Source organism: Leucoraja erinacea, chromosome 16 (genome assembly GCF_028641065.1).
Source record: "Leucoraja erinacea ecotype New England chromosome 16, Leri_hhj_1, whole genome shotgun sequence".
Lineage (NCBI taxonomy): Eukaryota > Metazoa > Chordata > Chondrichthyes > Rajiformes > Rajidae > Leucoraja > Leucoraja erinaceus.
In genome coordinates, this window is record NC_073392.1 from 34,196,634 (window position 1) to 34,221,059 (window position 24,426).

At 43.2% G+C, this 24,426-nt stretch overlaps 1 protein-coding gene across 1 annotated transcript; it reads left to right on the plus strand.

The window, feature by feature from the left end:
* On the plus strand, nucleotides 1–24,279 carry LOC129704782 (N-glycosylase/DNA lyase-like). The gene is made up of 9 exons (XM_055648129.1): nucleotides 1–35; nucleotides 4,862–5,003; nucleotides 7,494–7,957; nucleotides 9,589–9,768; nucleotides 14,740–14,918; nucleotides 16,192–16,339; nucleotides 17,073–17,122; nucleotides 22,833–23,407; nucleotides 23,620–24,279. Exons 2-8 carry the CDS (start codon nucleotides 4,894–4,896, stop codon nucleotides 22,914–22,916), a joined length of 1,215 nt encoding a protein of 404 aa, XP_055504104.1. The 5' UTR covers nucleotides 1–35; nucleotides 4,862–4,893; the 3' UTR covers nucleotides 22,917–23,407; nucleotides 23,620–24,279.
* Nucleotides 24,280–24,426: the final 147 nt, after the last annotated feature.

The window sequence follows — 24,426 nt, forward strand, 5'->3', positions numbered from 1 at the left end:
CCATCACGGCGGTGGCTGGAGAACAGGAGTTGCAGGTAATGCAGAGGGGAAGGGGAGAAAGTGGGGAGAAGAGAGAGGGAGAGGGTGAATGGAGGAGGGAAGGAGGAGAGAGGGAAGGAGGAGAGAGGGAAGGAGGGAGAGGGTGAATGGAGGAGGGGAGAGGGAAGGGGGAGGAGAGGGAATGAGAGAGAGGGAGAGGGGCAAGTTTCTCCAGTGTTTCTTTGCTGTTGTTCATCTTGTTGTGACTACACTCCCTGGTTCCATTCTTACCCAATTACAACCAGAAAATCAGCTCCAGTTGTTTCTGTTCCTGTTGTAGATGATGTTCCGGTTCCCCACAATGACCAGTCCATGGACACTGGTTTCTTATTCAGGTGCTTAGCCCAAGACCACATAATTCAGACACATGGCGCCACTTCATATATGTATGGTGGTGTTACCTGGCTATAGACAATAATAGACAATAGGTGCAGGAGTAGGCCATTGGGCCCTTAGAGCCAGCACCGCCATTCAATGTGATCATGGCTGATCATCCCCAATCAGTACCCCGTTCCTGCCTTCTCTCCATATCCCTGACTCCGTTATTTTTAAGAGCCATATCTAGCTCTCTCTTGAAAGCATCCAGAGAACCTGCCTCCACCCCCCTCTCAGGCAGAGAATTCCACAGACTCACCACTATCTGTGAGAAAAAGTGTTTCCTCGTTTCTGATTTAAATGGCTTACTCCTTATTCTTAAACTGTGGCCCCTGGTTCTGGACTCCCCCAACATCGGGAACATGTTTCCTGCCTCTAGCGTGTCCAAACCCTTAACAATCTTATAGGGTGATTTCACTAAAGGTCACTGGAGCGTAGATCCGCACCCACGTGACCAAAATTCTCAAGTGGAGGACACTCGAGGGTTCCGGTACATGTTAGTGGATGGGAAAAAACGCATTTTCCCACCCGTTAAAAACATAGAAAACGGCGAGGTTGTGAGCTGCAATTTACTGTGCCAGTCGGGGTGACCGTGAGGCACAGCTACCTAGATTTACAGGAAAAAAAAAAGATAGCAAGTAAGGTAAATTCAAGAGGGAACTGAAGGTGCCAAACCGGCGGAAGTGAACAGCCGACATTTGCCGTGGATATTTAAAGGTCCAAAATATCGGGAATTTAATGCCTTACTTTTGATGAAATTCAGTGAGCAAACGCAATAATTCCCGATATTTTGGACCTTTAAATATCCACGGCAAATGTCGGCTGTTCACTTCCGCCGGTTTGGCACCTTCAGTTCCCTCTTGAATTTACCTTACTTGCTATCTTTTTTTTCCCCTGTAAATCTAGGTAGCTGTGCCTCACGGTCACCCCGACTGGCACAGTAAATTGCAGCTCACAACCTCGCCGTTTTCTATGTTTTTAACGGGTGGGAAAATGCGTTTTTTTCCCATCCACTAACATGTACCGGAACCCTCGAGTGTCCTCCACTTGAGAATTTTGGTCACGTGGGTGCGGATCTACGCTCCAGTGACCTTTAGTGAAATCACCCTATATGTTTCAATGAGATATCCTCTCATCCTTCTAAACTCCAGAGTGTACAAGCCCAGCTGCTCCATTCTCTCAGCATATGACAGTCCCGCCATCCCAGGAATTAACCTTGTAAACCTACGCTGCGCTCCCTCAATAGCAAGAATTTCCTTCCTCAAATTAGGGGACCAAAACTGCACACAATACTCCAGGTGTGATCTCACTGGGGCTCTGTACACACCTCACCACCTGTATGAAAATTGTTTGCCCAACATCTGGGGCTGGTTAAACAGAAACTGCCTCCAGCAAAGCCTTCAACTTTGATTGGTGTCACAGAGTGCTTTCCCTTGCTGTTAACACTGTCGCTCTCTGGAAATCATGCAAAACTAAACTAGATTTGTCTCAGCCTTGATGTCAAATTTGACCTCCAGTTGAGCCTCTAACCACATGTGCTTTAACCATGACGTATTGTTGAGGTATCAATTGCTATAGTGTTGGAAGTGGAGATGTAAAAATGCCCATAGAAAAACACCCCAAGCTAATAATTTGATGATGACCAGATAATTGAAGGATGTTGCAGGAGGGGTTGATATTTTGCTTGGAATGCAAGGAAAATTTTTAACATTTCCATGGAATCTTTTATGTTCACTTGCAAGTATTTGGGCATGTACTTAAAGACCTATGAACTGCAGGGCATACACACTAAGTGCTGGAAGGTGCAATTAAGATAGGTAACTCTTTTTGACTAACATGGACACAATCTGTTGTGTAGTTTTAGTTTAGTCTAGAGATACAGCGTGGAAACGGGTCCTTCGCCCCACCAAGTCCATGTCGACCAGCGATCACCATACACTAGCACCATCCTACAGTCTAGAGACAATTTACAATCTTTACCGAAGCCAATAAACCTACAAATCTGTACGCCTTTAGAATGCGGAAGGAAATCGGAACACCTGGAGAAAACCCACGTGGTCATGGGGAGAGAGTAAAAACTCCATGCAGACAGCACCTGTAGTGGGGATTGAACCCGGGTCTCTGGCGCTGTAAGACAGCAACTGCCGCGTCCGTTGTCACCCCGTCCTTCTGTGTTATTTTCTATGAATCCGTGACTTAACATTGCATCTAAAATCCTGGAACACTAATCCAGGGAAAAAGAGTTGAGGCTTGAGAATTTGAATTTAGCTTTTTAAAACCTAAAACAAAACGCCGATTTCAGTAATAAAAGCACCTAAATGGTTTGTCTTTGGTCTTCATAAAGAAACATCCCTCACAAGTGGCAGAACAGCAGATTCAATATCAAACTGCCTCAACAGAGTTAGTTTCAGAATTATTCAGATAATTCCCAGCCTGCCCAGACAGCAATTCATAGTCGGAAAGTGTGGAAACAGGGTCTTCAGCCTACCTTACTCACACTGACCAACATGTCCCATCTACACTAGTCCCACCTGCCAACGTCTGACGCATATACCTCTAACCTATTCTCACCATGTACCTATCTAAATGCTTCTTAAATGTTATGATAGTAGCTGCCTCCTCTGGCAGCTTGTTTCTTACCCTTTGTTTAAAAAAAAAAAAAGTTACTCCTCGGCTTCCTACTAAATCTTTCCCTCCTCACCTAAACCTATGTCCTCTGATCCTTGATTCCCCTACTTTGGGCAGGAGGCTTGCGTTTACCCTATCTATTCCTCTCATGATTTTGTACATGTGATTTTATTTAAACATTTAAAAACTTGGATTTTTTTTGAACTGCAGTTGTTTAGGAAGATATGTTTGCCACTTTTGTGAGATGAATTGAAGAATGACAGTACAGTTGAACCTGTTTTACAGATGGGTTGCTTTCCTAGAAAAACATTTTGTAATGCAGACTCCTGACAAAATGTGGCAACATTTGTAGGGGATTTTTTGCTTTTATATTTGTTTAGATATTGTCCTTGTATGAATTCTGTCAGAACAAATTTTATTCTACATTTTTTAGAAATGATTATTGAATTCTGGCATATTTCCATTATCTGAACTGCTTTTTCCAATTTCTTTTAAGAAAAAAAGACACATTGGGAATAAATATTACGGTTTCTGATTCCATCACTTTATACTACATTTACAATACTGGTCTTACCTAGGCTTATAGCTTAAAGGGTTAAACATAGAACAGTACAGCACAGGAACGGGCCCTTCGGCCCACAATGTTTGTGTCAACCATTTGCCATGTTAAACTGATCTCATCTGCTTGTGCATGATTCACATCCCTCTATTCCCTGCACTTCCATGTGCCTATCCAAAAGCCTCTGAAATGCCACGATTGTATCTGCTTCCACCACCACCACTGGCTCAAACCACTCTCTGTAAAATAGGGGAAAAAAAAGAAAATGCCCCTCACATCTTCATTAACCTTTCCTCTTCTCACCTTTTGCTATGCCCTTTGGTGGTGGACATTTGGTGGAAAAGGGTTCTGACTGTGTACCTTATCTATGCCTCTCGTGATTTGCAGGTTGCAAGTACGTAGGAGTTGCTGATGTATTGACACCCCTATTTTGGGGAACTCGGGCTTTGTGGTGGTGCAGTTAAAGTAGAAACTCTGGCCGTGACCATATAAATGGGTTCAAGGGATTATATGGCTTGCACTTATCTGTTGTGCACTATTGTACAGAGTCAGCATCTACATCAAAGTTATTAGATATGGAAATTATCTTGCATTTCAATTATTATTGCCTTCTAGAATTAATAGGAATATTTCATGGTTGCAGGAGGCATCTCGCCGTCATATTTTCAAGATCAATTATGATTGAACAATATGTGGAGTTTGCATGTTCTTCCTGTGACCACGTGGTCTGAAGAAGGGTTTCGGCCTGAAACGTTGCCTTTTTCCTTCGCTCCATAGAGTTTCTCCAGCTTTTTTGTGTACCTGTGGAGTTTACATGTTCTCCCTGTGACCACGTGGGTTTTCCTCCCAACTTCCCAAAGGGTTTGTATGTTAATTGGCCTCTGTAAATTGGCCCGAGTGTGTAGGGAATGGTTGTGAAAGAGAGATAAAATAGAACTACTGTGAACGGGTCGACTTGGACTCACTGGGCGGAAGGGTCTTTTTCCATGTTGTATCTTTAAATCAATCAATATTAGCTTTGCCAGCACCACCTCCACACCCCACATACGTTCCCTCTAACTTGCTCTCTTTCACGTGCTCGTCAACTCTACCCTTGCATCTCCTGCCATCCACCTACACTTTTATGTGGCCAATTAACTTAGCACCTTTAACTGCAGATATGATTTCCTTCCTTGCAGATGCTATGTGCATGTGGTTATGTAGCCTTCTGCAACAGCCTTTCATGTTTACAGCTACAAATTGCTTTTGTTACTTTTGCAGGAATAATCTATTGCCTGGTTGATGATCAAGTCATGCAGATACACAGTATATTATCCGAATGCCCTACACTCTGGCGATCGATCCCCTGTATTCAGCCTGAGCTGAGGCTGGATATCGTGCTTTCTTGTGGTCAGTCCTTCCGGTAAGATTTGGCTTTGGTTGCAGTTGGATAGGTGCGTTTCATCATTTACACTTTTAGTTCCTGTGTGCGAGACAAAAGTGTCGGTTGTGGACTGAAGGAAGTGAAAGGGTGCAACATAACCCTGCCCTTATCAACGGAAGTTCCTCGGCATCCTCAGCCTAATCCGGTCCATTCACGCTGATGCGGTGATCGAGAAAGAACATCGGCGTATTTACTTTCTTATAATGTTTAGGAAGGAACAGCAGATGTCGGAGATATCGACGATGGACACAAAATGCTGGAGTAACTCGGCGGGACAGGCAGCGTCTCTGGATCATTTCTGTAAAGCAGTAAATCAGTCTGAAGAAGGGTCTCGACCTGAAACGTCACCCATTCCTTCGCTCCAGAGATGCTGCCTGTGTTATCTGAGTTACTCCAGCATTTTGGACTTTCTTGGACAATTCTGAGATGATTTGACATGTCCTTGAGGATGCTCTCGAACTTCTACAGATTTTTCAACAATGAGATGTAGCAATCTACTTAGCAACATCAGGAGTTGCTTATTGTATATATTGTTGGCATGATACCATATTGTATATGGCAGCACTTGCCGAGAAGGCACCAATAGGTGGTTTTAAGAATTTAGGTTATTGTTAATGAAAAGCTTTTGTTGCGTGCAACCAGCGGAAAGACAATACATGATTACAATCGAGCCATCCACAGTATGCATGATAAAGGGAATAATGTGAATAACGTTTAGTGCAAGATAAAGCCAGTAAAGTCTCATTAAAAGATAGTCCGAGGGTCTCCAATGAGGTAGGTGGTGGTTCCGGGCTGCTCTCTAGTTGTTGGTAGGATGGGTTCAGTTGCCTGATAATAACTTATCATCAACACATTGCACTACCAGACTCGGTGGAATGATACACCTTTCCATTTGCCACTGCGACAGCCACACCTCCTCCATGTTTTTCAAACCACATTGTGTACCCCATGCTGGGCATATCTATCTATTGATTCAGCCTGCACGTACTACACCAAATTGATTTTGTTCTGCTGTTACTTCTTCCTGTCTCTCTCATGATTCTGTTTCTGATGACTTGCACACATGACACATCTGATGCCCTCCAGTCTCCAATTTCCTAATCCCAGAGGGCTCACCTTTACCATGGACCCGTAGCAGATCCAAATTTCCAACCTACACCAGGATGGTCTGTAGGCCCTCTGCATTTGTCTTTGGATGGAGAATAAACTGGCTGCCCTTTACCAATGCATTAATTCGTCTGACTAAACACATTCTCACATTGAACAGCTTCTCCCCAATAACTCAACTCCAGATCAAAGGTACAGCTATGACAATTTACAAGGCTCAACAGACCTTTCCATGGGATATATGGAACTGGTTGTGTTCAGTTTTATCTTCCCCCATTCCTCTATTATTGACAGACCTTCTATATAAGCCTACTGACTATCTTGACTGCACCATCCTACTTTCCTCTATTTTATCTGTTCTCATGGCAAGACCTTCTGAGATATCTTCCTTTGCCCTGAACTGTAGCTGTTTGGCAGAGTCCTCACACATATCCTACTGATTTCCTGGTCTCGCCCCTTTCGCCTGCACTAGAGTTAAGAGAATTCCCGTGGTTTCAGCATTCAACAGATTTGTTTGCAATTTCCCCCACTGCAATGTGATAGCTCCACCAATCATCTTGCCTCCTTTACCCTTTCACCTTTCCAAAGAGACTGTGTTCCTTTGGACCTCCATGGTCCACTCTTTCACCCCAATCAAACACTCCCCTATTCACAACATTTTCCATTCAATCACAGGTGACATAACACATTGTTTTACTTTGATGCTTCCCACCATCCAGGGACCCAAACATATCTTGTAGGTGAAGCAGTGGTTCACTTACACTTATTCCAAGGTATTGCATTCAGTGCTCACAATGCAGTCACCTCTACATTAGAGAAGCCTTTTGCACATTGGATGATCGACTTGTAGAGCACCTTCTTTCAGTCTACATGATCAATCCTGAGCTATAAGTTGCCCGTCATTTTAATTGTCCATCGCATTCCCACTCTGACTGAAAACACAGATTACTGGAGTAACTCAGCTGGTCAGACAGCATCTCTGGAGGACAAGGCATCGTTTCGGGTCAGGGTTCCTTCTGTCTGAAGAAGGAATCCGACCATTGACATTGCCAATTCATGTCTTCCAGTCTGAAGAGTCCCAACCCAAAACGTCGCCTATTCATGTCTACCGGACTGAAGAAGAGTCCCGATCAGAAACATTGCATATTAATGCCTTCCAGAGATGCTGCCTGACCCGCTGAGTTACTCCAGTACTTTGTGTTCTACACAAGGATTCTAGCATCTGTTGTTCCTTGTGTTCCCACTCTGATTGTGACCTCTTGCACTGTTCCAATAAAGCTCAGTGTAAGCTTGCGGGACAATTCCTTCTCTTCATCCTTCTAGAATCGAATCCACCAATTTCACGACTGCCCTCTTTTGCAGATGGCAGGAGAAGAGTCCCGGACACTGGACGGGAGTCTTGGCAGGCCGTGTGTGGACTTTGACCCAGACCCAGGATCACATCTGGTACCGGACGTATTGCAAAGACGCAGATAATGTCCCCCAAGTGCCAATGGGCCACAGAAAGAGGAAAGGCCCGTCTGCAAGGCCGGTCGGTGTTAAAATGAAAAAGAAGAATATTGCAAAAAGTAGACTTAAAAGTGACGAGGGGGATGTCCACGAAACTGAGAAGGTGTTTCCTGAAGAGAAGAAAGAGCTAATGCAGTGTGCGCGGCAGATAAACGGTACCACACTTGAACTATTGAAAGGGGAGTCAGGAACGGCAGACCAAGAGGAGTCCATGATCTTGAGCGACTATTTTCAGTTGCATGTGCGGCTGTCCGACCTATACCCTCACTGGATGCACGTTGACAAACACTTTGAGCGAGTGGTGAAGGATTTCCCTGGTGGGTATATCAATGGAGGATTATCACCATCGTATTTACGGTGTGGGGTTTGCTGAGAGGGGATTGCAGCCTGTACTGACTGCCTGCAGTCTCCATGTAGCCCTGAACTCACCCGGACCAGGTCCAAATGGCCAGTCTTACCGGCTGGGACTGTCCTAAATCCGAGAACTGCCCAGAGACAAATGGTGCAAGCTTGGACTGGCTCGCCATGATGTGGCTGTGTACAGACAGCAAAACTCCCCTCCCAGCTGGTGTACAGAAACAATTTCAAAGTATTAAAAGTAAAATTAACTTTAAAAAATAAAAAATTAATTAAACTGTAGGCCATTTTTAGGTATTTAAGCATTAAAAGTTTTAGTGCTTTTAATGTCTTTTAATTTTTTACTGTTTTTATAGTCCTGTCGTCTTAATGGTTTTAGTAGTTTGTGATAACTTTTTGTTGATTTCCAATGTACAGCACTTTGTGGTAACTGATGTTGCCTAAAAGTGCTTTATAAATAAAGTTATTATTATTATAAAACAAACACGGGTAATTTAGTGTATAGGTAACATATTGTAACGGGTAACAACATACCCTTATCGTTCTTTCCCAATTAACTGAAGTCATAGAGTCGTACAGCATGGAAACAAACCCATCAGCCCAACTTGCCCACACCGACCGACATGCCCTACTCCACCAATCCTACCAGTCTACATTTGGCCCATATCCCTCTAAACCCTGTCTAAATGGTTCTTAAATATTGCGATAGTATTTGCCTCAACTACCTCCTCTGGCAGCTCATTCCATACGCCCACCACCCTTCGAGTAAAAAAGTTACCCATCGGGTTCCTATTAAATCTTCTCCCACCCTCACCTTCAAGCTATGTCTTCTGGTTCTCGATTCCCCTACTCTGGGCAGGAGACTCTGTGCATACATAGACAACTGAGTCTAAGTGTCTCATGGTCCACCGTTGGATTCTTTACAGCTGGGAGCTTGTCCACCTGGATCGGGACCCCTGTGTTCATGCCCGAGCCTTGAGCCCACCGGTGATTAAGTGGGCAAATGCCAGCACTTCTGAACTGCTGGCAAAATCAAGGTCCCCGTATCCTGAAGGGTTGGTTCTTTTTCTGCCAGAAGTTCAGATCAGAAATGTATAACTTGTGCACAACATGGCAGGCACTGTCTAGAAGGGGATAGTTGTACATGTCATAGAGCATAGCGACAGCCCTTCGGCTCAACTTGTCCATGCTGACTAAGATTTCCCATGTAAGCTAGTCCCATTTACCTGCGTTTGACTCAAAACTGTTCTATCCATATGTCTGTCCAAATAGAACAGAGAACATAAATTAATTTGGAAGGTACACAAAAAAGCTGGAGAAACTCAGTGGGTGCAGCAGCATCTATGGAGTGAAGGAAATAGGCCCGAAACGTTGCCTATTTCCTTCACTCCATAGATGCTGCTGCACCCGCTGAGTTTCTCCAGCTTTTTTGTGTACCTTTGATTTTCCAGCATCTGCAGTCCCTTCTTAAACAAATATATTAATTTGGGCCATTTGGCAACTGTAATATAATAGTTATGCTCAAAAATCTATGAAAACTATAGAAACTTGTTTTCCCTGTAACCAGGTCCTTGCAACCTTGTTATTTCAGGTATCCGCATCCTACGTCAAGATCCCACTGAGTGCCTCTTCTCTTTCATCTGTAGCTCCAACAACCACATCTCACGCATCGCTGGAATGGTGGAGCGTCTGTGCCAGACATACGGCGAGAGGCTATGCCAGCTGGATTCCTGCACCTACTACTCCTTCCCCACACTGCAGGCACTGGCAGGTGGGTGGCAAAATGGAAAGGCAGGGGGGTGGGTCAAACTCTTGTTTTTTTGTTTTTGAAGGTACAGCGTGGGGAAAAAAGCCCTTTGGCCCACGGAGTCCTCACTGACCAGGGACCACCCATGCCCTAGTTCTATCCTACACAATAGGGACAATTTACAGAAGCCAATCAACCTACAAACCTGCACGTCTTTGTAATATGGGAGGAAACCAGAGCACTCGGGGAGAACGTACAAACTCCGTACCGACAGTACCCGTAGTCAGAATCGAACCCAGGTCTCTGGTGCTGCAAGGCAGCAACTCTACTGCTGCGCCACCTTGTCGCCCGAACCAGTGTTGGACGCAGTACTGCTGGGTTGTAGAGAGAGGTGCAGTTTGCTGTGGAGCTAATTCTTCCCTGCTACTCAGTGAGGGTTTGTAGGTGAAACATGAATAGGCGGCAAAATGGCACAGTGTAGAACTGCCCCTCACAGCGCCAGAGACTCGGGTTCAATCCTGACCAAAGATGGACATGTTTGTAGGTTGTCTGGTTTCTGTCAATTGCCCTATTGTGCAGGATGCAAAATTGGGATGAAGCAGAACTATTGTATGGGTGATCGTGGTTGGGGTGGACTCTGTGATCTCAACTAAACTTAATGCATGAAGGTGCAGTTAGGAATGGATTGGGACTGGAGGCCGAGCCATTAAGCATTGTGAAATCACATGTCTGTTAATACTTGTAAGTAGAAATTCTTCCTCTCCAAACTGCTTCTTTAAATCATTGCCACAAATAAACAACACTGTTTATCCTCACACCCCAACTCATTTACCCACTTATCCCATTTAATCCATTTACCAGCCAATTCAAGTTTGGCTTCACTTTGATTATATGCATGTTGTACAGTTACCTCTGGATGTTGCATTGCCAGAATACCGAGAATCTCTCCTGATTTGGGAATGTACTTCTTTTCCATCATCATTGGTAGATCTAAATCCTGATGTAGTCATCTCAAAAAACATACAACAATTAAAATAAACCAATTAGGATGAGAATATAGTTGGTGGTTGAACATTGAACAGTACAGCACAGGAACAGGCCATTCGTCCCACAATGCCCATGCTGAGCATGATGCAGGTTAAACTACTCTCCGCTGCCTGCATATTCGTATTCATGTGCCAATCTAAAAGCTTCTTAAACACCAGCAGTGTATCTGCCGCTACCTACATCCGCAGCAGCATTTCCAGGCACTCGTCACTCTCTGTGTAAAAGAAAAAGTGGCGTTGTTAAAGTGAGAGAGGAAAGATTTAAAGGGGACCTGATGAGTGACATTTTCACACACGGTGGTGGGAATGATCATGGTCGAAGTGGGTGCAATTACATCATTTAAGACATTTCAATAGGTACATGGATAGAAAAGGTTTAGAGGGATATGGGGCAAACACAGGCAAATGGGGCTAGCTCAGGTGCATATCTTGGACGGGTTGAGCCAAAGAGCCTGTTTCCATGCTGTGACAGAAGGCAGAGAAAGCTCAGAAGGTAAGTGTAGGAACAAACTGCAGATGCTGGTTTAAATCGAACGTGGACACTAAATGCTGGAGTAACTCAGTGGGATAGGCAGCATCTCTGAAGAGAAGGAATGGGTGACGTTTCGGGTCCCTAAACGTCATTCATTCCTCCAGCATTTTGTGTCTAGCTCAGAAGGTCAGGCAGCGTCTGTGGAGAAAGATTCAGAGTGAAATGTAACAGTTTAAATTTAGAGATAGAGTGTGGAAAGAGGGCGTTCGACCCACAAAGTCCACACCGACCAGCGGTCCCCGTTCACTAGCACTATCCCACACACGGGACAATCTACAATCTTTACCGAAGCCAATTAACCTACGAACCTGTACATCTTTGGATCGTGGGAGGAAACCGGAGCACTCGTTGAAAAACCCATGCAGTCCCAGGGAGAACGCACAAACTCCGTATAGACGACAGCTGTAGTCGAGATTGAACCGGGGTCTCTGTAAGGCAGCAACTCTACCGCTGCTGACTGCGCTGCCCCATTGTTACTCCCTGCGCAGATCTCACCAGCAATACAGCTGAGATGGTAAAGGAGAAAGCAGATACATTTGGAGACCAGGTTAGTCCCGGCTGTAACCAGTTTGGGTTTGACAGTGATGTAGTCTTTTCCTTAAAGACATTTCTCCTGTTGTGCTTACCCACTTCCACAAGATGGTAGTATCACATCAGCAAACTACTTGCTCAGATGCAGACGAGTTGCGTTTGGTTGAGCTTAATTCTGTCGGGATCTAGTTTTGAGGTGTCATGATGATATTTCATGGGTCCATAGGTAAATCAGGACTAGGTGACATTTTTATTTGTGTGGGTGTGTGCATGCTTTTTCTCATCCTTTAGCCACTTAGACAGAACTAATAATTTTGATTGGAAAAGTATGAAAATCCTTATGTCTGCCTTGTTTCAGATATAGTGATCTCGGGCTGATCCCTCACTTAAAAAGCCTGTAGGGTTATCTAAAAGAGATTATACAATACTTATGTAATCTGGAAACTAGCAGCTTGCAAATCATAAGTGTTTCACTACATTGCAAAAATCATCACATTTCAAAAGCATTTGTGGAATAAAACAGCATGGAAACAGGCCCTTCAGCCCACTTATCCATACTGTACAAGATGATTTTCTTGTAGAAACAAAGAACTGCAGATGCTGGTTAATACACAAAGTGCAGGCGTAAATCTGCGGATCAGGCAGCATCTCTGAAGAATATGGACAAGGGTCTCAACCCGAAACGTCGCCTATCCATGTTGCTTGACCCGGTGAGTTATTCCAGCGCTTTGCGTCCTAAGGTGATGTTCTTCATTATTTGAGAGCCAATGGAATGTTTTGAAGTCACATTACAATTTGATTTTTAAATCCCATCATAAACCGGACTAACATCAAATTTCTCTGGAGCATCAGAGCTGAGAAGACCTGATGGAAGTATGTAAAATAATGAGAGGCATAGATAGAGTGGATAGTCAGAACATTTTCCCAGGGTAGAAATGTCAAAGACTGGAGGATATAGCTTTCGGGGTGAGAAGGGCAAAGTTTAAAGGAGATGTGATTCATTTTTTACACAGAGAGTGGTGCGAACCTTGAACATCACATGTGGTGCAGATATGACAGTGGCATTTAAGAGGCTTTAAGATAGGCACACGGATATGGATCACGATTAGTTTAACCTGGCATCAGGTTCGACATGAACATTGTGACCAAATGGCCTGTTCTTGCAAAAGACAGTGATAGAGGCTGTTTGGTTTCAAACCAGATGGTTGAGGTTGTGCTTGCCCACTTCCACAAGATGGTACATACAGGTATCTGGTTGAGGTATCTGCTTTAGGTTTTTAAAAGTCTCAATTTAGGCAAGGTTTTAATAGATTGAACAATTGGCAGTATTTTTTTTTTTTGAAAAAGGGCCAGACACAAATATGTTGGGGTTATTTAAACAACACAATATGGCACTTGAGAAAATTCAAGGTTTGATAAAGATGAATCGTATTTGATTCATTGGATTTCTTTGAAGAAAGTTCTTTGGGGCTAAAAGAGAGAAAGTGGACGAACCATGCTTATCAGTCCATAGTTTCTTTGATAAGCGTCACATCAAAGGTTATGATGGAAAGTAAAAGCTTATAGTAGATAGCAGTTTGGCTTGGGTACAAACTGGAAATGGAGTGCCGGCATAAATGGATCTTTCTCTGGTTAGCTAGATGTAATCATGCTGAGTGGGGCATGTGGTTTTCCGCAGGGATTTGCGTTGGGACTTTAACTTTTAACAATTTATGTCGGTGACAGGTACAGGCACTTAATATGAAGATGGGTGAAATTGGAAGAATTGAAATTAATGTAAGGAGGATAGAAAAGGAGTGGAGAATTAAATGCGTAAACTGAGGGAAAATATAGAATTGACCACTTTAGCAGAAAAAATAAGACATTGCAGAGGCGTAAGATGCAGGGAGATTAGGTATCCAAATGCATGAACTGCAAGGGCTGGGACGAGGGAGAGAAAACAATGGGACGATAAATAGGATGGAGACCTGGAGGAGGAATATGGGGTGGATGAGAGAAGGAAGTTCCATATAGAGACACAAGGAACTGCAGATGTTGGAATATTGAGTAAAACCAAAGCGTTGGAATAACTCAGCGGGTCAGGCAGCATTAAAGGACATTAATATGCAATGTTTTGGGTCGGGAAGTGGGGTCAGATTGGAGATATGAAGTATTCAGGATATTGACAGGATGATGATTAGGGTCCGGATTGTATTTGAGGCATTGGGGAGAGGGAGGGAAAATCAAAGGGAATTGGACTAAGGGTCAATGGGGCGAATGGGAGAGGTAGGGTCTGTGTGGAGGTGAGGTGGGTGGATGTGTGGACATATAAATGTCTGAAGGAGATGGGGAGGGTCACTGGAGGAATGGGTGATGGAGACGGAGTTGAGATGGAAGATAGGGAACAATGGCAGAATGGGAATACGAAAGGTGTTTAGCATCAAGTTGGTGGTATAGACCGACAAGGATGAGAACTATAGAGAGGCAACAGTCTTGTTTATTGTAATTAAGAGATACAGCATGGAAACATGCCCCCCGCCCCCTCCCCCACGTTGACACTTGTTCTATGTTATTCCACTTTCTCACCCATACCCTATGTATTAGGGGCAATTTACAGGGCCAATTAACCTACAATCCGGCACATCTTTGGGATGTGTGAGGAAACCGGAGCACTCGGAGGAAAACCCTACGCAGTCACAGGGAGAACGTGCAAACTCCACACACACAGCACTCTGGGTCGGGTAACATCCAGGTTCAGGAACAGCTTCTTCCCTACAGCCATCAGGCAATTAAACACTACAACCTCCAAATAAGCTCTGAACTACATGGACTTGGGGGCATTTATCTTTTTGCACTATTATTGTTTGACATGTGACAATAAAACACTCTTGACTCTTGTGGTCACAGGAAATGATGTGGAAAAGCGGTTGCGAGAACTGGGATTTGGATACAGAGCAAAGTTCATCAGCCAGACCGCCAAGATGATACTGGAGAAGCATGGTCCTACTTGGCTGGATTCCCTTCGGGAGACACCATATGAGGAAGCAAAGCGTGCCCTGTGCACGCTATCTGGCGTGGGGGCAAAGGTCGGCAAATCTCTTCAGAATGGCTCACTCATTGGTCTGTTGATTTGCCTGATATTGTTCCTGAATAGAGAGAAAATTATTTAATTCTAATTGTTTTTAGTTTCTTGATGCTCGGACTGACACCGTTTTAATTAATAGACACAGACCATTAACATCTTCTTTTACCTCTTGGAGCTCACTATGATGACTGACAATAGTTCATGAGCGATAGGAGCAGAATTAGGCCATTAGGCATTCAATCATGACTGATCTATCTTTCTTTCTCTCCTGCCTTCTCCCCATAACCTTAGACCTCCTTAGTAATAAAGAACCTGTCAATCTCTCACCCGAAACATCGACCCGAAACATTGCCTATTTCCTTCGCTCCATAGATGCTGCCGCACCCGCTGAGTTTCTCCAGCATTTTGTCTACCTTCAGTCCCTCACACCAGCCGTCTTTGACAATGAATTCCACGGATCCACCACCCTCTGATTAAAGAAATTCCTCCTCGTCTCCTTTCTAAGGTACTTCTTAGCGTTTGGAAGTTTTGGATTAAAGCTCTCCCATCACACTTGCCTTTAATATTATCCCAAATATCTATTAAAGTCACTGTAAAGTCAGATTGTGCTTATCTTTTTAAATCTTCCCAAAATGTATCTTCTGTTATTTTCTACCTTTCAGTTAACTCCTCCACTTGTGTTATCATTTAACTTTCGCACCCTCCCGCCCATCACAGAGCTTATTCTTCTTGCCCCCTTATCCACAATTTGAAATGTGTTTACATATCTCATTTTCCCTTTTCCTGATGGAACCTTGATGTTAATTCTGTATCCCTACTGTGTTTCTCCAACAGTCCTTTTGTTTCTTGATGATACCGTGCACAATGCTCTAGTTTAGTTTAGAGATACCGTGTGGAAACGGGCCCTTCGGCTAACCGAGTCTGCGCCAACCAGCGATCCCCGGCACACTAGCACTATCCTACGCATTAGTGACAATTTACAAGTTTATCAAAGCAAATTAACCTACAAACCTGTACATCTTTGGAATGTGGGAGGAAACCAGAGCACCTGGGGAAAACTCACACGGGTCACGGGGAGAACGTGCAAACTTCATCCAGACAGCACCCGTAGTCAGGATCGAACCTGGGTCCCTGGCGTTGGAAGGCAGCAACTCCACCACTGCGCCATCTGGACAAGAAGTAGAAACCAAATTTCCACAACCTATCTTTTAACGGGCGAGTTTGAGGAAACATTCTTGCCCTGTGCTTTCTGACACTCTCATCTCCGGTTCCAGGTGGCTGACTGCGTTTGTTTGATGTCTCTGGATAAGACAGGTGTGATCCCAGTGGACACACACGTCTGGCAGATCACAAAGCGAGATTACCTCTCCCACCTGGGGGCAGGTCAGAAGAGTCTCACTGACAAAGTGTATCGAGAAATCGGTAAGAAAAAGCTCAGCCCAGCGTCTTCATGTAACGATTTAAACAGCAATGAATAGATAACCAGTTACCACAAATGCCTGACCCGCTGAGTTACTCCAGCATTTTGTGTCTATGTGTAGGAAAGAACTGCAGTTGCTGGTTTAAATTGAAGATAGACACAAAATGCTGGAGTAACTCAGTGGGGACAGGCAGCATCTCTGGAGAGAAGGAATGGGTGACATTTTGGGTCGAGACCCTTCAGATTCTTCAATCTGAAGAAGGGTCTTGACCCGATACATCACCCATTCCTTCTCTCCAGGGACGCTGCCTGTCCTGCTGAGTTACTCCAGCATTTTGTGTTCACTTTTGTCGATCTTTGGTGTAAACCAGTTCCTTCCTACACACCACAAATATGTTGTCTTTTATATGGATTACATATTTATGTGTTTACTTTTGCTGTAAAGTATGAGCTGTAAACAATATGTGGGTTCTGGTCAGCAGCCCCCCTTATCACCAACATGTTAAACAAGCTCTGCATACTGAAGTAGAAAACAGGTTTTTGCTTAGAAATTCGGAACAACAGCACAAAACCCACTGTATATCAGTGTCAGGATCATGTACCCTTTCAGAAGCATGGTAGGACATGCTATCATCGATGTAGAATATATTTACTGACCAGCAATGAATTTTACACCATTAAGGAACCTAATGGGATGTTCGAGAATGTAAACTGCTTTCTGTATTCTTATTACAGGTGATTTTTATCGCAGACTCTGGGGTCCTTTTGCTGGTTGGGCACACTCTGTAAGTAACGGAAATATAGTATTTATAATAATAGATAAACTTTATTACACTCAAGGTCCAGACAAGGGGCAACATTACATTAAAAATGCATTGCATATCAAATATCATAAATACATATAAAATCTTGGTATATCACTTATAAAATCATCATAATTTATATATTTTTTAAAAAACACAATACATAAGTTAAAAATCCAGATTAAAAGATGATCAATGTCCTACAACGAGATAACGATACCAGTGTCTCCACAGCTGGGATTCGTAGCGTGTAGTGCTAACCCTTATGTTTGACAAGGCCACAATAAGCACATTTTTAGAGTCATTTATCCTGCAAATGAATTTATACATGTGGTGTCTTAGGATAGCTTCTAAAATACTGACTCCTGCAGCCACAAACATATTACTGGCACTACACCATCTAGTTTGCCTTAGCAGTGTTCTCATGGCACAGGTGCGCAGTGTAGAGTGGTGCGCAGTATGCTCTAAATAGCGACATGTTCACCACATCTGCACACGCACCAAATTTACGCAAGAGAATATTCGCCTGTACATACAGCATGCGTCGTTGCCTATAAATATCCTCATCATCTGTCATTTGTTCTTTAATAATATGCCCTACATATTTTATCTTATTACAGACAATTTAAAATCAGGATATTTTAGACATTTATCCTCTTTGGTTCTACAGATCATAACAGCACTCTTACTAGCATTATATTTAATGTCATGTTCCACACCATACACAGAACATATAGTAAGGAGCTGCTGGAGACCAGCGCTAGATGGACTAAAGACCACAAGATCATCTGCATACATAATATGATTCACTAAAATATTACCAATCACGCACCCAGTGTTACAGGCTTTCAATTGTTTAGACAGATCATCAATATATAGATTAAAAAGGACTGGGGACAAAATTCCCCCTTGTCTAACACCATTGCTAACCCCAAATGGGGCTGAGACCCTATTGCCCCATTTTATTTGCATAGTCTGGTGGGCATACCAGTAGGCCAGAATTTTAACAATGTATTCAGGCACCTCTCTTTGACTCATTTTACCATACAGCTTTCTGTGATTAACACGGTCAAACGCTTTGGAAGCATCAATAAAGCACATAAGGATTGAAGAGTTTTTGCCTCTATATTTGTTTACAATCTCCTTTAAGACATATATGTATAAGTCAGTGCCATGTTTAGCTTTAAAGCCAAACTGGTTATCTGTGGAGTTAACAAACTCATTTATTCTATCCAGCAGAACTCTTTCTAAAACTTTTGACAATATGCTGGCTAAAGCTATGGGCCTGTAATTATTTAGGCTGCCTACTTTACCAGCTTTGTGCTTAATGACCGGCACTAACAGGACAGACAACATTGAGTCTGGTAACAAGCCATGAATCATAAAGCCAGTAAAACAAATAGCTAGGAGATGAGCTATCCTCATACTCGCATACTTAAGATGTTCAGCAGAGATATGATCCAAGCCACTTGCTTTGTTGTTGGACAGCTTGTTCATGGCATGATACACCTCATGTGACATAATCACCATCGAGCCATTACTCTCAATATTGCCCACCTTATACAAGTCACCTTGGACACAGTTGAATAAAGTACTATAATGTTGTCGCCATAATTCCGTGATATTAGCTGTTCTGGAGATTCTATCTACAGTGCATGGTAGAGATGTTTTGCAACTGCTAAGAGCTCTCACTTCCTTCCAAAAATCTGTAGCATTGTTACTTAGCAGCTTCTTAGCCATGGAATCAGCCCTCATAACTTGCTCATTTTTACAGATGAAGCGAACAGCATACTTATACCTTGCATTAGTGAGCTTCTTGTGCTCAAACACAGGCCCCTGTCTGGGTCTACCTGCCATAGCCCATGATTTTGTGGCCTCACGGGCTTCAGTATGATACTCAGCTACATGCTTATTCCAGCCACGTCTGATGTTATGTGTCTTATTTTTATGCTTGCAGTAGGGCTTACTGCCTACATATAAGGCACTTACTATATCATTATACATGGAGCAGATATCTCTCCTATGCTTCATATCCTTACAATTAACATTACTACATATTATTGCATCTTTAGGTAGATCACAGGCTAGATGCAGGAAGATTGTTCCCGATGTTGGGGAAGTCCAGGACAAGGGGTCACAGCTTAAGGATAAGGGGGAAATCCTTTAAAACTGAGATGAGAAGAACTTTTTTCACACAGAGAGTGGTGAATCTCTGGAACTCTCTGCCACAGAGGGTAGTTGAGGCCATTTCATTGGCTATATTTAAGAGGGAGTTAGATGTGGCCCATATATGTGATCATATTGAATGGCGGTGCAGGCTCGAAGGGCCGAATGGCCTACTCCTGCACCTAATTTCTATGTTTCTATGTTTCTATGAATAATGCGTAAGGATTTATCTGTATGGGCATAATAGGCCAGGATGTCTTCCTTTGTGAGTGTTGACCAGTCCAGTTTTTCTGTATTAAAGCTATTTCTATCTCTGGATACCACAGGTATGTGTTCAACATTTATTGTCATAGCAACAGGTATATGATCAGTCATTGCTGCCCCATACAGAATGCTCATACACCCCAATGAGGCATGTGCATCAGCTGTACTAATACAGTGGTCCAGCCATGATGTGGTGTGCCAGGCCTCACTAATATAAGTATAGCTATCTGTAGGTAAAAGCACTTTGCTTGACAATATTAAATTATTATCTTGACAGAACTGAGCCAAATGATTGGCAAATAATGAGTCCTATCTGAGATATCTGCATTCATATCCCCAATGACATATACACTACAATAATTATTGTTTTGAATGAAAGAATAGATGAAGGCAAGCCTATTTAAATATTCATCCTCATTCTGATGGCATTCTCAAAGGACTATAAGAAACATTATATAAGAAAGGAAAGGGGAGGTACAGTGGCTCAGCTGGTAGAGCCGCTGCCTCAAAGCACCAGAGACCCGGCTTTAGTCCTGACCTCGGGTGCTGTTTACACATTGTCCCTATGCCGTGTGGGTTTGCTCCTGGTGCAACACTTTCCCCCCACAGTCCAATGACGGCGGGTTTGTAGATTAATCGGACTGAGTACATTTTTATTTGCGTGTGTAAGGAGTGGATGAGAAAGTGGGATAACGTGGATGACTGGTGGTCAGCGTGGACTCGGTGGGCCGATTGGTCAGTCTCTAAACTAGACAAAGGGACAATATGAAGCACCTGTATTACAGAAATTACATTGCCTAGATCTTATCCACGAAAGTCATCCGGACAGCTACATAGAGAAGACGGGTTTTGAGGGATATAGGGCAAATGGGACTTGCGCAGTGCGTCGTCTGGGTTGGTGTGAACAAGTTGAGCCGGAGGACCCATTTATATGATGTATACATCTGTGACTGACCGTTATCATTAAACAGTCAACATGATGGCGTCCTTGTCTCCTGAAATGTGGTTTTATTGTTCCACCAGCAGCTGCTGCATTGGCGAACACAGTGAATTTCAAGCAAATAAGATGTAATGCAAAGTGTGAAACTTCAATTAGCCTTTATGTTGTAAAATAGGCATGGATAAGCTTTAGAGACCGTACGACATTCATTCCACAGGAACCTGGCAGAATGGGTGAACAGATATCTGAGGACTTGAAAAGGTGGAGAATTTTGAACAGTACATCACAATGCTTCAAATTATGGAAGGATTGACTAGCCTACTTAAAGGCAGAACCTTCCCAGTTATCTGAGAGTTGTTGGATAAAAGTCTGCAGATACAAAATTATTGCGAGAATGGTAGAACAAAGAGCAAAGGAACTTTCTTTACACACAGATAGAAGCCACTTAAGGGGGGTTAAATAGTTGAAGCCAAATCTGTTCATATTTAGGATTATTTTGGGAAATAAATTAAGAAAAAGTGGGTAAAGGGCTATGGGGAAAGGTTCTGTGGAATGTGGTGTGGTTAATTTGATTGAAGGTCAAACATTACTATCTCATAGGAAGTGGACATCAGAGACGAGGGAAGCCCCTAACACGTACCCCAAATGCTCTTGAGAAGATGGTAGCGTGTTCCCTTTTGCACCATTGCAGTTTTTCTGGTCTGCATGCTCCTGCAATGCAGTTGGGAAGGGACTTCCAGGATCTGGGCTCTTGGTTATGGTGCTGTATTTCCAAGTCAAGATGGTCCGTGCCTTGGAAGGAATTTCTAGGCTGCCATGTTTGTGTACCACATGCCCATCCTGATTCTGGGTTCATTTAGTTTTGTATTAAATGAGAATTACGGTTTGTGATGGTGTACAGGGTACCAGTGAAACAGGCAGGCTTGCCTTTGCATAATCCATCACAAATTAGGAGGCTGTTCAGCCCATCGAGTCCATGCTACTCACAGGGCAATCCCATTACGCCACTGATTTTACCAGTCACCTCTACTCCCCACATTCCTATCAATGCCCCTAGATTTAACCATTGGCCAGCACGTGGCCAATTTACAGTAGCCATCCTACCTAGCAAGCCGCTCAATGTGGGTGGAACCTGGAGCATCCAGAGGAAATCTATGCAGTCACAGAGAGATCCTGCAAACTCCACGTTGATAGCACGGGAGGTTAGGGTTGAACCCAGGGCTTTAGTGCTGTGAGGAAGCAGCTTTAGTAGGCTTAGATGGCTTTCATAGTTGCCCACACCGACCAACATGCCCCATCAACACCAGTCCCACCTGCCCGCGTTTGGCCCATATCCCTCTAAACCCATCCTATCCATGTACCTGTCAAAACGTTTCTTAAATGGTGCGATAGTTCCTGCCTCAGCTACCTCCTTCGGCAGCTCGTTCCATACACCCACCATCCTTTGTGTAAAAATATTACCCCTCAGGTTCCTATTAAATCTTTCTCTCCCCCCCCCCCCCCTCACCTTAAACCTATGTCCTCTGGTTCTCCATTTCACAACTCTGTGCGTCTTCCCGATCTATTGCTCTCATGGTTTTGTACACCTCTATAAGATCACCCCTCATCCTCCTGTGCTCCATGGAATAGACTCCAAACCTCCTCAACCTCTCCCTATAGCTCAGGAAGCTCTGCAGCCATTCCAGCTTGACAACATATTTCTAATAACATGGTGCCCATAACTGAACACTATACTCTCTCTCCAGCACATTTGTCTACCTACAATACTCTAAGTGTTGCCTCCCAAGTCTTAAATAACTGCCACATGACCTCCCAACGTCTATACTCATTAATCTATACTTTATGCTTTTGTTGGAATTGCATTCAAACAAGCAAATGGAAAGTATGGATTTTTTTCCTGACCATTGGTTGCAGGCAATAGTGGAATGAAGTGATCTGTTTCCATGAACTATCTGTCTAATCTATGCACATGTGATTGATAGGTACAGCCGAAACACTGGGGAGAGATGATGCCACAGAAGTTAAGGAATGTGCTGTAATTGAGGGGTTTAGATAGAATATTGAAATTGGAAGAATTATAAATGTGTTTTGCACAAAAAGAATTTGCCTGGGATGAATCTGCTGTGTAATTTGTGACAATTTACATGCACACTGGGTTCATCCGTTCGTGCAAGATCAAAGGGTCGGATTTGTAACAATTGGATAATTTCCTGGCAGCAAACTAAGTGTGGCTTGGAGAGTTGAGTATTGACAGCTTCCTGTCAGTACGCGGAGTTCTTCCCCACTTCCTAACACTCAATCGTTTGTACTTTTTGTTTCTAGGTTCTGTTTTCAGCAGACTTGAAGAAGTTCCAAGCGTACAAGTCCAAGCAAGAGCAGCAGCAGGGCAATAAACCCAAGAGATGACAGCAGAGCCTACTATTTGCCTAACATAACATAGAGAATAATGTTTTTATACTCCACAATGATTATATTCTTGTGACTTATTCCATTTATCTTTCGATAGCTGTGAACAACGTTCGGCATGACTTGGATAGACACAAAATGCTGGAGCAACTCAGCGGGTTAGGCAGCATCTCTGGAGAAAATGATTAGGTGACCTCTTGGGTTGGATCCCTTCCTCCTAAGCATGACTTGGTTGGTTACACATTCTCATTTACGTCGGGGTCTGAAGAAGGATCTCGATCTGAAACGTTGCCTATCCGTGTTCTCCAGGGATGCTGCCTGACCCACTGAGTTACTCCAGCACTTTGTGTCCTTTTGTGTCAGGAGTTTCAAGTTTCACTCCAGAAATATTAGGACAAAATTCTAATCTGATATTCCAGCCAAATAGTACATGCCAGATTTTTTAATCTTTCAGATAAAACACATAACCAAGGCACCATCTGCCCTGACAGGTGATATATAATGCCCATGTCCCACTTAGGAAACCTGAACGGAAACCTCTGGAGACTTTGCGCCCCACCCAAGGTTTCCGTGCAGTTCCCGGAGGTTGCAGGTAGTGGAAGCAGGTAGGGAGACCGACAAAAACCTCCGGGAACCACACGGAAACCTTGGGTGGGGCGCAAAGTCTCCAGAGGTTTCTGTTCAGGTTTCCTAAGTGGGACAGGGGCATAACATATTTTGAGGAAGGACAGGGCTGTTATTGCCCATGTCCTGGCCAATATTTATCCTCGTGCATCAGCACTAAAACTGAACCCCATAATTAAATTATCTGGATCACATCTAATTAATGTTTGTAGTTTTGTTTCCTTTAATATCGCTAATACAATAGTGATCACAATTTTAGAAGTACATCATCAGCTGTAAAATACCCAGTGTAAAATATCAAGCACTCCAACCGGTCCATGTTCTGCAGGAGATTCCACAAGCATCAATGTGATCTTGGACAATCTGCTTTATCGTTGTTGACAGTGGGATAATTATTTGTCAGGACGTCAATGATAACTCCTGTAAAATAGAGTGGGAAGATCCCTTGCACCTACCTACCTGTGACAATAGACGTTGCCTTGGTTTAATGTCTAATGTGAGATGTAGCATCTCTGTCAGTGCAACGCTCTCTCTGTTGTGCTCCTGATTGTAAACCTAGATTTTGTGCTGTTGTCACTTTAATGAGATTCCATATAATTATTTGTAACTGTGGAATCAAATTGTCTTTGAATAGGAAGTTTGTGGGGAAAATATATATTTGACGATGAATTCGATTCATGTGTATTAGATGCATAATAATGATTTTATTAAGACATTTCTCTGAAAACTCTTTGATATGATATTTTGGTCAATCTAATAAAAATTTGTGATGATTAATAATTAATTGAATCGGTTCATTGTAGACCACGAATAATTGAATTAGGTACTACTATTTCATTTAGGGATTTGGGTAAAGGTCCCAACATTACTATGCTTTAATTTAGTT

What these genes read in the sequence shown, in the direction of transcription:
- LOC129704782 (XM_055648129.1), top strand. Translation starts at nt 4,894, where the DNA reads ATGCAGATACACAGTATATTATCCGAATGCCCTACACTCTGGCGATCG. An exon ending in TCTTGTGGTCAGTCCTTCCG is followed by an intron (nt 5,004 to 7,493) that starts GTAAGATTTGGC and finishes CCTCTTTTGCAG; the next exon opens with ATGGCAGGAGAAGAGTCCCG. An exon ending in TTGCTGGTTGGGCACACTCT is followed by an intron (nt 17,123 to 22,832) that starts GTAAGTAACGGA and finishes TTTTGTTTCTAG; the next exon opens with GTTCTGTTTTCAGCAGACTT.